The sequence below is a fragment of the Aptenodytes forsteri genome, unplaced genomic scaffold, assembly GCF_000699145.1.
Source record: "Aptenodytes forsteri isolate BGI_AS27 unplaced genomic scaffold, ASM69914v1 Scaffold73, whole genome shotgun sequence".
NCBI lineage: Eukaryota > Metazoa > Chordata > Aves > Sphenisciformes > Spheniscidae > Aptenodytes > Aptenodytes forsteri.
The window spans coordinates 1,972,999-1,988,743 of NW_008796215.1; the positions used below are offsets into that span (position 1 = coordinate 1,972,999).

The window sequence follows — 15,745 nt, forward strand, 5'->3', positions numbered from 1 at the left end:
TCTTTTCTTCCTATGAAGATAAACAGCAGAAATCTATTTTTTTGGACAAGTATTTTAAAATAACTTATTTCCTTTAATATATATGCTATATATAACTATATTACTTTAATATTTGATGAGTGATGACTGATTTCATGATGAGGAAATAATGAGAAAGACTTACTAAAATGTAGCATATGCACTATGAGTACATATGTTGCAACAGAGAATGCTTCACGGTGCATTTCCTCAATCTGTGGCCTGTCCCTGCAAGGGCTGGAATTGAGAAACTGTGAACTGGAAGAGATTAATAAAAGTATGGTAATTGTGTTGTAGTGGTTCAAAAATATTCCATGTTATGGTTGGACAACTGTAACTGTCAAAGTGGGTGAGAAATACGGATATGCCACTAACTTCAGAATGACAAAATTCTCACTTGATATCTGACTTTTGTAGAAACCTAAGTTCAATGACAAATCTAAATTTTTGGGCAGAGAGCGCTTTTCTACTTAGTCTAGCTATTACGCTTCTCTAGCCATGTTTCAGAACATTCAGCTTTTGGTTAAAAAGAATAATCACTTTTTGAGTTTTCACTAGTCAAATTATAATCAATAGGAGTACATTCTTTATATACATCTATATGAGACCTTTTGTAATTATCATACATTTTTTTCTGCTATGACCTTGATGATGATAAGTTTGCAATAAATCTTAGACTTGCAGTTGATGCAGTTGGTAATGTATTTTACTGTTAAGGCATGAAAGATAGAAGAAGTCACCTTGGAGAAATTTTCATTTTATACAGCCAAGGCATGAAAGATAGAAGAAGTCGCCTTGGAGAAATTTTAATTTTATACAGCCCATACATTTCCACTATAAGACAGAAAAAAATGCAATATAGACTGCTGTTAAAGTCCTGCTTTAAACTACTAGGAATACATGATAGACTGAAAGAAATATCTGGTATATTTTTCTTCATGTGCTGATTGAAAAGCAGTCCAGACCTTCCAGATTTTCTTTCATTTGACTTTAATGCTGAGTTTTCTTATTGAAACGGGAAGGCCAAATTCAACTTTACAAAATAGAAAAGAAGCCAAGATATAAATGTCTTGAATAATTCAGAACCAACTTACTGAAAAACTTCCACTCTTGAAACTTATTGGAAGAACTCTGTAATATGGAATATAGATTTGACAAAAAAAGGATCATGAGAGCAACAAATCTGTTTGTCATCTGCATAGCAATACTTAGTCATTTGAGTAATATAATCAGAGAGTGCAATGATATAGACATAGAACAATGCAGGGCCGAGAATAAAGTCCTGTGGGACATCAGCTGTAAGTGGAAAAGGACTTGATTAAGGATGGCTGTATTAAATAACAAGTGAATGGTCAGATGAAAATAATGTTGGCCAGCACAACATGCTAGCTTTAGTAATACATCTAGAGTACAATCAATAAGCAATGGTGATTGTGAGTATTCAAAATAGAAGACTGACAGCTTTTCATTAGAGCAAATATTAAATTGTATTCACGAACACATGTACATTGATCATATCAGGTGATTAACCAAATGATACCATTTAGTGGATGTCTCCAGTAGACAGTTATAAATCCACTCTGGCAATGAGAAAAACAAGTTCTAACTTTTGGTAATGTTTGCAATACAATAAGCACTCTGGGAATAAGTTAGTTAAACAGATCTTCGCCAGTCATCATAACAATAATGACAAAAAGGGCATGCAAACAGACAACTGGAACTACTGCAGGTGAAGGCTTGAAAAGTGGGGAAAGGAGCCTTACCAGAGGAGTAGCTGGTATAGGTTTTTATTTTGGTGGCTCAGTGGAAAACTAGGTAGATGGTTTATCCCTTGAGATATGATATGAGATTGATGATTAAAAATTTATTTTAAATTTCTTTGATTAATTTTAATGTTAGGAAAATATAGGAAGATTATAGAACCACATAATTGTTTAGGTTGGAAAAGACCTTTAAGATCATCAAGTCCTACTGTTAACCTAGCACTGCCAAGTCCACCACTAAACCATGTCCCTAAGCACCATGTCTACACATCTTTTAAATACCTCCAGGGATGGTGACTCAGCCACTTCCCTGGGCAGCCTGTTCCAATACTTGACAACTCTTTTGGTGAAGAAATTTTTCCTCATGTCCAATCTAAAGCTCCCCTGGTGCAACCTGAGGCCATTTCCTCTCGTCCTATCACTTGTTACTTGGGAGAAGAGACCGACACCCACCGACACCCACCTCACTACAACCTCCTTTCAGGTAGTTGTAGAGAGCGATGAGGTCTCCCCTCAGCCTCCTTTTCTCCAGGCTAAACAACCCCAGTTCCCTCAGCCGCTCCTCATAAGGCTTGCCCTCTAGACCCTTCACCAGCTTTGTTGCTCTTCTTTCGACACGCTCCAGCACCTCAATGTCCTTCTTGTAGTGAGGGGCCCAAAACTGAACACAGTATTCGAGGTGCGGCCTCATCAGTGCCGAGTACAGGGGGACCATCACTTCCCTAGTCCTGCTGGCCACACTATTTCTGATACAGGCCAGGATGCCATTGGCCTTCTTGGCCGCCTGGGCACACTGCCAGCTCATATTCAGCCAGCTGTTGACCAACACCCCCAGGTCCTTTTCTGCCAGGCAGCTCTCCAGCCACTCTTCCCCAGGCCTGTAGCGTTGCATGGGGTTGTTGTGACCCAGGTGCAGGACCCAGCACTTGGCCTTGTTGAATCTCATACAACTGGCCTCGGCCCAACGATCCAGCCTGTCCAGATCCCTCTGCAGAGCCTTCCTACCCTCCAGCAGATCAACACTCCCGCCCAACTTGGTGTTGTCTGCAAACTTAGTGAGGGTGCACTCGATCCCCTTGTCCAGATCATTGATAAAGATATTAAACAGAACTGGCCCCAATACTGAGCCCTGGGGAACACCACTTGTGACCAGGCACCAGCTGGCTTTAACTCCAGTCACCATAATTCTTTGCGCCTGGCCATCCAGCCAGTTTTTTACCCAGTGAAGAGTACGCCCGTCCAAGCCATGAGCAGCCAGTTTCTCCAGGAGAATGTTGTGGGAAACGGTGTCAAAGGCTTTACTAAAGTCTAGGTAGACAACATCCACAGCCTTTCCCTCATCCACTAAGATGTGGGAAACATGGTTCTAGTAATCCCAAGCTAAATATTCAGCAGTCTATTGTTCTGTACTTTTTGTTTACCATGCAACAGGAATCAGCTGGTCCTGTTTTCCCTACTTTATTTACTTTGCATTAGTCCTTATTAAAATGATCTCAATTTCCTATCATGGGGTGATTTTTAAGACTTTTAAAGATTTTTAAGGCTCTGATTCCTCAGCATCTGATAACACTTCGTGAACAGTACAACTTTCCAACATATTTTTGTTCAAATATACAAAGGTCATATTCTTCATCTGGTCTTTTCTCTCAAATTATCTGACTGATTTTATTTGCAATCTGTGTAGTCATATGAACCTGAGCTGGAAACAACCAATTAGATCAGACTGTCCCTGCTCTTGCCAATGTGCAATATAGTCCCCCAGACAGAGGACACACGCTTGATTTTAGCCAAAAGCTGAGAAGAAGCCTCCTGATCTTCACCCACTGAAATTTAAACTCTCATCTGTTATTTATATATTTTCAGCAAATGATTACCAGATCATCTGTTCATGCCCAGTAAATTTTTACTTCCTTCTCTTAAAGCTGATTTCCCCAGTGGACTGATGAAAGAGACATTCTGCAGTTCATTCTGTTCTCTAAAATAACATCAGTTCACTGAAGAAATGTTATCTGAAAGTGATGTAGTGATCTTTGTAGTTCATGTTGCAGCTATAAGGGTAATAAGAGCAAAATGATTGCAATAAGAATAATAGGATTTCCATCTAACTTTTTTTTTTTTAAATCAGGAATCATTATGAAACATTCAGCAAATGCATGTTTGGTGTTTACATGAAGTTGTAAGCATTTATACACTTTGAAAAGATTAGATACTGGTTCTAAAATGCTGATGCCAATGTGATATGATACAGCTTTGTTTGGAAATTGATATAAATTGTATACAAAACAAAAAGAAAACCGCTGTGGCTGAGAGGAGAGGTTTTTCTGAGGTAAATGTGTTACAATAGTCTTTTAGGTTTAGACATACAGTTAGACTGTGACTCATATTTCTGTTTAAAACTTTTCTTAACTCAAAGCTTTTGAGAAAAAGAACTTTCTTGGAGTCAATTTCCAACAGAAGATGCTAAGTTTCCATGGACATGCCCTATGTTCCCAGCTTTGTAGAGTTATGCTGCTTGTTGATTATAGTGACATTAAGCTATGTCCGTTAACATTCTTTCTCTAGACATATGCAACTGTTTATACATATAACAGGCAGCTACTCACAGGTGGGGCACCCAAGTTTTCCATTTAAACCCAACATGTAACCCAGCTATGTTTCTCATCAAGTTGGACACCCTGCTTCAGTTTTCTTGTCTCAGTTCTAAATTTCAGGATATATGAGGGAATGCAAATAGAGGTTCATGTTCCCTGAAGGGAGGGGACTGTCTTGATCCTTACACAAATATGGGTGGGAAAATGCAAAGTGACAGTATGCCCTAGCACCAAAGTCCCAGCATGCACACAGCTACATGAAGATCATTAATCTTAGCATCAATCAAGCCTTTAAAGTCTCCCCCTGTCCACTTCCATGTCCTTCCTAAAATATGTCCTCATACCCTTTTTCTAATCTCCCTCCCAACTTTTATTCCCTTCATTTCCACAGTAAGCATTCATCTGTATAATTTACTGATATAATTTATTTGTGTGCATTAAGGAAAAGTCTGTATCAACATGCCTACATTTCATTTTCATGCTATTGCCAGGGGTGCTGCTTTCTGATCTTAGAGTGCCTTTGTGTAGCTCAGATGTGCTACCAGGACAGCACCCTCTCAACAGCCCAGATCGCAGCAAACTGGCTGTGCAGAGGCCCTCTTGTGTAGTCTTCTGTCTCTGCACAGCGTAACCAGTTATTTACCTAAACATTAGGCTCATGTCTCTCTTCAGAAGTTAAATTTGACTGTTTTGTTTAGGGTTGCTACTCCAACTGCAGATATTTAGGGCAGTAAATGTTGGGCCTGATCCCCTGTAAGGAACTACTAATTTGATGAAGTGTCCAGGAAATAGTTGGGCAAAACTGAAAATGGGAACCTAAAGCAAAGCCCACCCAGAGCAGAAGAAATGTTTTTTCTTTGTTGGTTCAGATGGGCACAAATGCCCACTAATGAAATCAGATGACTGTCTGACTTACAAAATATCTGAGTAGAGTCTCCTGTGGCTTGGCGGGGTGCTTTTTTTTCCAAAATCTGGAACTGTAGACTTCTGTCTTCATGGTGCACACACAGCTACACTGGGGGCAGTAGATTAATGGATTTTAGAGCATTAGAAGATTCAGCTTTTAAAAAAAAGGTCACTTTTAAACCCAGTTGTAACAGAAGTTGGTTATTCACTGTGATTGCCTACTGTTGCATGATTTAGTTGGAGTTGACGTTTTGAAACCTTATTACTGTATTCTGTTCAATAATATTGAAATACGTTGTTTTCACTATTTTGTTTCAGAATAAGAGCCAAGGATTGAGTTTTGTCCGTATACATGCACCTTGGCAAGTACTTAGTCGAGAAGCAGAACTCCTTAAAATAAAAATGCCCACTAAAAAGGTGAGTATCTTCCATCTTCTATCAACTAGTTGTATGATTGGAGAAGGGTGGATCAGAATGGTAGTTAAATGTATAGAAGCCCATAGCATTACTTTATTTCAAAATCAGAGCAAATGAACTGCCAAGTTTATTCTTTCACATTACTAATTATTTTGAGATGATTTAGTATTCAGAGTCAGATTTAAGATGGGATTTTCAAAGGCCACAGAGGCAGGTGGCTGACAGACTGCGTTCAGAAGAGTGATGACGGAGGTGAGTTTTAAGGAGGGCTTTGAAAGCTGAGAAGGCAGTAGCTATTTGGATTTTTGTCAAGGTTCTTTCCTCAAAGGTGAGGTGCAGTATGGGAGATAGTATGGTAGTTCGTCATTGCCTTAAGATTTCTCTAACGTCTGGGGATGCTGAGAAAGTCTGTTTTGGTGGTATCAATGACTTAGTGCATTCAGACTTGCCTGTTGTCATTAAAACTTTGGCTCACTATCTTCTTCACAGTCATAGTAGCTGAGAATATCTATAGCTTTCAGCAGAGTTGCTGGTAAACATTGTAAATTCTGAAAAGCAGATCCCAAAATTTGTGGTCCTGCAATGATTTAGCACGCTGGCTAATAACTACACTGAAGTTAGTGGAACTGCCTTGTGCTTTCAGTTAGTAATACTCATCAATTGCAGTACTGAACACTTATTTCATTGCATTGTCATTAGAATTAAGTGACAGACTGATTTTATTTTCTTCCACAGGGTTGTTGTTGCTGTTTTTGTTTTTGTTTGTTTGTTTCATATTGATTGTTTCCACCCAGCAAAAGCATCAGTGTTCACATCTTGTGGTGTTACAATCTGTCACTGTCAGGGGCTTGGACAAGACAATCTTGTATACTCTTACTGCATTGTGTTTGCATCCCAGGAAAAAAAAAAAGTCTGGTTACTTGCAATCAGTCTTTCAAAATGAGTAGGTTTTGGACAGCTACAGTACCTCTGTCCTTTCTGGCATATTGATGGATGTGTAGGCCCTTTCTAGAAATGGACCTATATATTCAACTCCTCTCTTTGATCCCTTCCCAGTTTTGTTCCTTTTGTGCATTTTTAGCTCATTTCTCCCTCCTTTTGCCCTCATGGGAATTTTGCCCTCCTAGCTTTTTGCAGATACACCAAAGGAAATTTTACACTATTTTAATTGAGGAATGTTGCCATCATATTGTTCTGAGTTAAGGTCTCCTGGAGCTGATAGTCTCCAGTGGCTGCCCTAGTGACTCACGAACAGTTCTGCATCCCCTTCTCTCCTCTGAATGGGAGAAAAAAGGCACAGTAAATCATAAAGCCCTAAAGACACAGAATCATCTGGGGTAAAGGCATCTAAAAATATTGACAAATTACTTCATTTAACTGCTATATATTATACATTATTTATAGCATCCTTTTCTTTAAAGCAACAGATTTCAATGAACCAATCAGGTCTGTGCACACTTCATGTTGAATGAGATTGCCATATAACCAACATTTATTGAATAGTATGACAAATATTCAACGAGCAAATGGACATGCAGTCATTGGTTAGGCAATTATGAAAACAGTGTTCAGATTTGTACCCGTAATTTGTTTTGGTATGTAGAAGAAGATGAAATGAAATATGTCTACCACCAAGGAAACCACATCTCAATTTTCCTGAAAATTCACCCTAGAGTAATAAATTGTTTTGTATAACATAAAAGTGATACGACATTTTTAAGGAGAAGATTGCTGACAACTCTTCTTGAAGACATTATTTTTCTATTATCTCAACAGCAGAAATGGAGCACTACCAGTGCACTACCAGAAAGCAAGCATGACAGGAAAACTATGTTCATGTCTTAAGTTTTTTTGCAGTTAAAGACAGTTGGAAGAGGAATCGCCTGTGAAGAAAACAAAAATCCATTTTGAAAAACTGAAATCTTGTATTTTCGGGAATTTGCAATACAAACTGAAAAATTCAGCCAGGAACCACTAAAAAGAAAATTCTATTTTTGTTCAGAGAGACAAAAGGTTGTTTTCAAGGCACATTAGGTATTTTCTGTGATGCTGTTTTTATTTATTCAAACATCCAATGAAACCATAAACAAAGCATTTTCAGTAGAAAGTATCCACCTCTAAACATGATGAATTGGTTGCAAAAGTTTTTTTTAAAATGTTCAGTCTTAAATAATTTTTCAGGACAAAAGTGGCATGCTGGGAAAAGGTACGTTTTGAGCAATTTTAACTATATGTATACTTCTGGATATGATAATACAGTTATTTTTGAGAGTAAGAATGGGCCACACTCAAATATGAGTATGAGAAACAAACAGTATGAGAAACAAACAGGACCAACTAGAAGTGTTGGTCCGTTCCCAGAGATATGATGTCTCTGGTATTAGTGAGACTTGGTGGAATGAGTCCCACGACTGGAGTGCTGGGATGGAGGGCTATAGGCTGTTCAGGAGGAATAGGCAGGGCAGGCAAGGTGGAGGAGTTGTACTGTAAGGGAGAAGTTTCACTGTACAGCCCTTGCAGTTAGGGATGATATGGTTGAGAGCCTCTGGGTGAGGATTAGGGGGATGGAAAACAAAGCAGATGTCGTTGTGGGTGTCTACTACTGATTGCCCAGCCAGGATGATAGCACCGATGAATTATTCTGTAGGCAATTAGGGGAAATTTCTGGATCGGTAGCCCTTGTCCTTATGGGGGATTTCATCTTCCCAGACATTAACTGGGAATACCATACTGCTGTGACAAGCAAGTCTGAGAAATTCCTAAAGTATGTTGAAGATAATATCTTGTCACAAGTATTCAGTGAGCCAACTAGGAAAGATGCCCTCCTAGACTTGCTATTTGTGAATAGAGAAGGACTCGTGGGGGATGTGATGGTAGGTGGCTGTCTTGGCCACAGTGATCACAAAATGGTTGAGTTTAAAATTTTCAGTGTAATGAGAAAAAAGGTCAGCAGAGTTGTTACTCTAGATTTCAAGAGAGCAAACTTTAAGCTACTCAGGGAGCTAGTTAGCAGTGGTCCCCTGGGATCTGCTTTTGAGGGCTTAGGGGGTCCATGAGTGCTGGTCAGTTTTTAAGAACCACCTTTTAAAAGCACAGGAGCAGGCAATTCCAGTGTGTCGTAAGTCAAGGAAGTGGGGCAGAAGACCACTTGATTGAACAGGGAACTCCTCGTGGAGCTCAAGAAGAAAAAGAAATTGAACCATCTCTGGAAGCAAGGTCAGGCTTTGCAGGAAGATTACAGAGCTGTGGTTTGCATATTCAGGGAGAAAACAGGAAAGACCAAAGCTCAGCTAGAGTTGAAACTGGCCAGTGGTGTGTGTAAGTCAAGGAAGTGGGGCAGAAGACCACTTGATTGAACAGGGAACTCCTCGTGGAGCTCAAGAAGAAAAAGAAATTGAACCATCTCTGGAAGCAAGGTCAGGCTTTGCAGGAAGATTACAGAGCTGTGGTTTGCATATTCAGGGAGAAAACAGGAAAGACCAAAGCTCAGCTAGAGTTGAAACTGGCCAGTGGTGTGTCAGGCAACAAAAAGGCTTTTTAAGGTATGTTAATAGCAAGAGGAGGTCTAAGGAAAATATTGGGCCAATACTTGTTGAAGATGGTCACCTGACAAATAGGGATAAAGAAGAAGTGGAGGCCTTCAGTGCTTTTTTTGCCTCAGTCTTTAATATTAGTGATAGACCTTGGGCTGCCTGGTCCTCTGAGTCAGGGGACCACAACTGCGGGAAGAGTGACTTTCTATTTGTGGACACTGAATTTGTAAGGGACTATCTGTATCAGCTGAATGTTCATAAGTCCATGGGGCCTTTTGGGATTCATCCCAGAGTACTGAAGGAGTTAGTGGATGTTACAGCAGGAACCCTTTCAATCATCTACCAAAGGTCTTGGGAGTCTGGGGAGGTCCCCACTTACTGGAAGCCAGCCAGCACTATTACAATTTACAAGAAGGGTGAGAGAGAAGACCCAGGAAACTACAGACCTGTTAGTCTAACCTCAGTACCTGGAAAAATTATGGAGGAGATCATACCGGGTGCTATTGAAAGGCATTTAAAGGACAATGCAATCATCAGGCACAGTCAACATGGTTTCACAAAGGGAAAGTCCTGCCTAACTAATTTTATATCCTTCTACGATAAGGTTACCTGTCTAGTGGATGATGGGAAGGTGGTGGATGTCATTTTTTCTGGATTTTAGTAAAGCTTTTGATAGTGTCCCCCACAGTATCCTTCTGGACAAGTTGTCCAACTGTGAGATGAGCAGGTACACGGTGTGCTGGGTGAAGAACTGGTTGAATGGCAGGGCTCGAAGAGTTGTAGTGAATGGGCCTGCATTTGGCTGGTGACCAGTCACCAGCAGTGTTCCTCAGGGCTCAATTCTATGGCCAGTTCTGTTCAAAATATTTATTAATGATCTAGATGCAGGAGTTGAATGCACCATTAGCAAGTTTGCTGATGATACTAGACTGGGAGGTGTTGTTGACTCTCTTATGGGACAAGAGGCCTTGCAGAGGGATCTAGATGGGTTGGAGCGTAGGGCAATAATCAATAGCGTGAAATTCAACAAGAACAAATTCTGGATTCTGCACCTGGGATGGAGTAATGCTGGTCACAAGTATAAATTGGGAGAGGAGTGGCTGGAGAGCAGCCCTGCAGAAAGGGACCTGGGGGTGCTGGTCGACAGGAGGCTCAACATGAGTCAGCAGTGTGCCTGGCAGGGTGCGGCCTCACCTTGAGTACTGTGTGCAGTTCTGGACCCCCCCATTTAAGAATGAAGTTCAGGTACTTGAATGTATCCAGAGGAGGGCAACAAAGCTCGTGAAAGGGCTGGAAGGAATGTCCTGTGAGGAGGACATAAACTCATGTTTGGTAAGGTTGTCTGTGTTTCAGAAAAAAATACTTTCATATCTCTGGGAAGCTTCCTAGCACTTCACATCAATCTGAATCAGCAAAAGCTAGATCCTTGCACTTAAAATTGCCACACAGCCATGAGCCTGGAATCCTCGCTTCTAATGGCATGTGTACATGTGCTGTCAGACCATACTAGCAATTATTACCCAGGAATAATTTATTCTGCCAGGGCAGTATAATTGGCAGCAGGTAAAGGCCCTCCCTGCTTTGTCTGCTCCCTCTATTCCCAGTTACAAAGTCAAAATAATTACTCTGCTTTTCTGTCATCTCCCTGCAGCTCCTAGTTTAGTCGGTAAGGATGTTTTGTGTCCTAACAATTCTACACTGAGTTTTCTTCTGAAAGTAGCTTGTGAAGGACAAGAACTTCTTTTTGGAACTGAAATCCTTATGGATTCAGGTGCTTGCTGTTATATGGGAATATATCTTCAGAGAAGGTGCTTGGTTTAATTACAGATTTAAACACGTGTATAGCAAATTCTATCTTTTTTTTTCATTTTAGTAGATTTTGGAAGTGACATGCTAATGTACAATATTTTATTTACTCAGATGTATGAAATCACAGAAGAAGGGGGAATACTCAAAACGTTAAATGAAATATGGTGCAAATTGACTAAACCTCTGCAACCCCAGGTGCCACAACAAGAAAATACCAACATGAAAAGCCTGTCTTACCCATTTTCCAGAGAGAAAATATATTTGTGAGTACTTTAAATTGTGATGAGCAATGAAGAAAGCTATAAATTATCATTTTAGTGTTGTCATTTTTTCTACCAGTATTTCAGTCAAAATTCAGAAATTCGTTGAGTATTTCTGGAAATCCTGACGAAATAACCAAGTTGTTCAGATTATTCCTGGATAATATTTCCAAGTGATAAAAGCATATGTCTGCATAAAACTAAATTTATTGAAGGCCAAGTAAATAGATCTAAAGTAAATGAACATGCATTGGCACTGAGTTGAGTTTCAGCAGCTTAACAGAAATGTAAGTTGCAGAGACTTTCTGCCAGTGTTCTACTTCCTTCTGCTGGATAAGGCACTGGAAGCAGTGCAACAAATAAAATATCTATGTTTTTAGCTTGAACTATAAAAATCCTAGCACCAAATTCCTGATTATTTGGTTAAGGGTATTACTGAAATGTAAGTTGCAGAGACTTTCTGCCAGTGTTCTACTTCCTTCTGCTGGATAAGGCACTGGAAGCAGTGCAACAAATAAAATATCTATGTTTTTAGCTTGAACTATAAAAATCCTAGCACCAAATTCCTGATTATTTGGTTAAGGGTATTACTGCAGGTTATTACTGCCTGTTTTGAAAAAAGAAAGAGCTAGTAGAAATCCGGTAATATTTTTCCTCTTGATAGATTTATTATAGTAATTAAAACATGGCTAATAATATGCAGATAAGGAATTCTTGACACCTGCCTTTTCACTCAGAATAATACTTCTGGTCCCAGTTTGACATTAAACATTCCTTTTGTCCTCATGGGTGTCTCCTTGTATTTATGTCTGATTGATAAATAAAATTCAGTAATAAATATAATGACCCACCATATCATTTATTGTCCTCTCTGACAATTTTAGTTAATACTGAATACAAGTCAAATTGATTGAGAGGAATAAACTGGGAAGGCTAATTTCACATGTGATGATTTTAAGGTTTAAGGGAATGCATAATTCCAGTGGAATGGTTATTTGAAAGCAAGCGAAATGTTGACTGGTTAGTCGCCTGGAAAAGAGTAATGAACATCTGCATTAGGCTAGATGAAACCTAATAACATGACCTCAGAATGTTATAGTGTTGAGGGTATGTTATAAGGAAAAGATTAAAAGGTCATCTTGTGTAAACAATAGACAAGCTCTCCTTACCCGAAAGGCATTTTACTTTAGTTAATATTTTTGCATTTTTATGCCCACCATCGTTGCAGTCCACGTAGAACTCTGAATGACTAGGTCTTAAATAGCACAGTCTATTATGCTGTACTATTTCGTCTATATTTCCTTTAAACATCTGTTTTTCTTACTTGCTGTGGTTTCTGAATTAATTCTAAATCAGAATCTTATATGTTATCTTACTCATTACTACCATGTCTGAAAACATAACTGATTTTTTTTTTTTTCTCTCAATGTTTTAGGTATAACATTAAAGACAAAGACACCTTTTTTGACAATGCTACCCGCAGCCGAATAGTAAGTAAACAAAAGTAACATATCATTGACTTCTTGTGCTGAATGGGATTTGCTTTAATAGTGAGTGTTGGTGACTACTTTGCTAATTTCATCAGTTTATGCATTTCTCTGTTCCTACAAAACACTAAGCAGTCATAAGTATGTAAGAAATACCCTTCTGGAGCTGCCCAGTGGTCCAGAAGTAGGAGATGCCATGTAGGGAAACACTGCTACTGACTCCTCTCCATTATTCAGAGTTGTTATTAAGCCCTGCTTCCTAACCTGAATAACTAGATTTTATTCCATAAAAGGACCTCCTCTACAATCCTATAGTAACTTCCTAGCTCCAGCAGTCTTTGGTGAGAAACCTTGTATAATGTTCCTGAGATCCTGCTAGGTCTCCAGCAGGTTGGTGAGGCAAGATTTCTCTTTACATATGCAATGCCAACTCCTCCCTAACATGCTATGTTCATCCATACACACTTGGGTTTCATAGATACAGCATACTTACTGATCGCTTTATGTGCATCTTGATGTTATACTTCCAAATGTGAAAGCTAAATGTTTTTTTACAAAGTCAGATTTTGTGATTTTCTTTAGTGTAAAATTCTCATTCTACCTGAAGTCCTTATACTTCGTATAGTTTTATAAGGATGTGACACAGCAGGACTTAGCCTACAAATGTTAGGGCAGATAATCCACTAGTAAGAGTTGCCATAGCATTGTTAAGTGTTAGCTAGTGGCCTCAACTCATGCATTTAAATGAGTGAAACATATGATTTAAGTGTATGTGCAAGTGAACTCTACAGAAGCCTCTTATTTTAAAGTTTTGTTTTATTGCTAGCTCCATGATGAAAATAACGCTAAAAGATGATTTGTGTGTTATATCACTGTTCTTTTCCACAGGTACATGAAATTTTGAAGCGCATATCTACAAAGGCCAGAAACAGCACGGGTAAGAAGGAGGGAAGATAATTATATATGTTGTTTTAAAAGGAATTGTTTAGGTATCTCACAGAATATTTATTTTTCTAGCAGAACACAAAAGTATGCTGGCACATTTCCACAAAAAATAGAGGTTGAAACAAATGCTTTTTCTGAGGAATAAAATCAGACTTTCTGGTCCATGGTTTGGATAGGACATAGTAATGGGAGCTTGCTTTTCATTTCTACAGGTGCAGGATCTGGCACATAACTTGCATTTCATGAGTTGTTATAAAATTGGATTTGATTATTATATGATCTGCTTTTGAAAATTCAGATGTCAACTACAATATGTTGTATTATTTCTTCCAGGAGCAGATTTTTCTTGCCATTTCAATAGAATAATACATCTTTCCAGGTTATTTTTATCACTGCAGCTTTAAAAAGTATGTCCATGAACTGCATAGTGAAATATATGGCTTAATTATGACTGTTTTGAAGATGTTGTGTGATACTTTTGGGGTAACCCTGAAATATTTAGAGATTTTGTTTTCTTGAGGTTCGGAACATGTATAAGTGTGCTTATTTTTTTTTCTCTACTCTTTTCTTTCATCCATTGTGATACCATGACACATATCTCCCTGGTGGCAAAGAAGTGATACTACTTGTCTGGCATGTTTTCTGAAAGTCCTTCTGTAAGCTTGACCATTTATGTGCAGACCACAATGTCCTAGGGTAATGTACTTGCAAAGAATAAATGTGCTGTAGCAACAGATTCCTGCACAGTCTTGGTGTAACTTTATGTGGTGAAGCTGCAGTAACAGATTTCTTTGGTACAGCAGCTGAAGAGGAAAATAGATTAATTTAGGTTTCCCTGAAATAGAGATTATTTTTTTTTCAAATTATATGAAAAAACCCCAAACAAAAATACTTTCTCTTTTTCAACCAAAAATACTTGGCTTTGTCCGGAACAGACATTTAAATTTCTGATTATTACACTGTTTCCTTTAAAAAAATTAAAAAGTGGTTGAGAAAATGTCAGGCACTCTTCATTTCTAAAACATTGTTCAGCTGGTGTCTGTTTTGTTCACTGTTTGCTCTGTGTTGTTCTATGTTTTGATCTGCTCAAAGGCTCTGGTGGGACAGTAGAAGGGAATGCTACCTTATTTTGCTGGATTGCTCCAGCTGACATCCAGGGAACCCTGCTGGTGACTAGGGAGACCATGCTTTCCACAGGAGCTGTGGAGCCTGTGCAAGTAGATGTCTCTAGAGTGCAGGATTTTAGAGACAAGGCAGTGTAAGGTATATAAAACAAGAAGCCTGAAGTCCAGCAGGGACACTAAGCCTGTTGACATAAAAGCCAGCCCCAGAGCTGATGCTTTCCCAAGGGATCCAGAGAGACTGTGTAGAACCTTTTGAAACTCTTAAGACTTTGTAAGTTGTTGGGCTGAGAAAAAGTGTGAAAGAAGCAATCCATCCTACAAGGACACAGTAGGAAGGGAAAGAGCACTTTACCAATGGGTTTTTTTTTGCCTGTTTCTTAAAGTTTTCTCTATTTTAAAAGCTTGTTCTGGTTTATAGTGTAATAAAAGCCATCATTAGAGATCAAAGCACTAGCAGTGACTTTTCAGGCTTTTTTTTTTGCTTTAAGGTGAAAATACAGTCTGATCCACTTCAAGCTCAGGTCAGCTCAAGATCCCATTTGACATGAAGCAGATATTGCAACCCTCCTGTTCTTCACATCTTTCTGGCCCATAACCAAAACATGATTATGCATCAGGTTTGACCTAAATTCAGTAATTGTTTTGGTCTCCTGAGATCCTCCACCAAAAGTCCTATGCTTCATATGTCCTAAGGTTTTCCCTTCTCACTGGCCTTAAGACTTAAGACCACTCATCATGAGTGGTTCAAAAGATTTCTTTCATAGAATCATAGAATCATAGAATAGTTGGGGTTGGAAGGGACCTCTAAAGGTCATCTAGTCCAACCCCCCTGCCACGGGCAGGGACATCTTCAACTAAATCAGGTTGCTCAGAGCCCCGTCCAACCTGACCT

The 15,745-nt window shown here is 39.1% G+C and overlaps 1 protein-coding gene across 1 annotated transcript in view; it reads left to right on the forward strand.

Annotated features, from left to right (window-relative positions):
- Positions 1–15,745, forward strand: part of ANO2 (anoctamin 2) — a 217,381-nt gene that overhangs the window by 37,821 nt on the left and 163,815 nt on the right. Inside the window, exons 4-7 of the mRNA XM_019474448.1 lie at positions 5,597–5,695; positions 11,149–11,300; positions 12,733–12,787; positions 13,673–13,721. Of these exons, the coding sequence (XP_019329993.1) occupies positions 5,597–5,695; positions 11,149–11,300; positions 12,733–12,787; positions 13,673–13,721 (355 nt within the window). The remainder of the gene's footprint in view (positions 1–5,596; positions 5,696–11,148; positions 11,301–12,732; positions 12,788–13,672; positions 13,722–15,745) is intronic.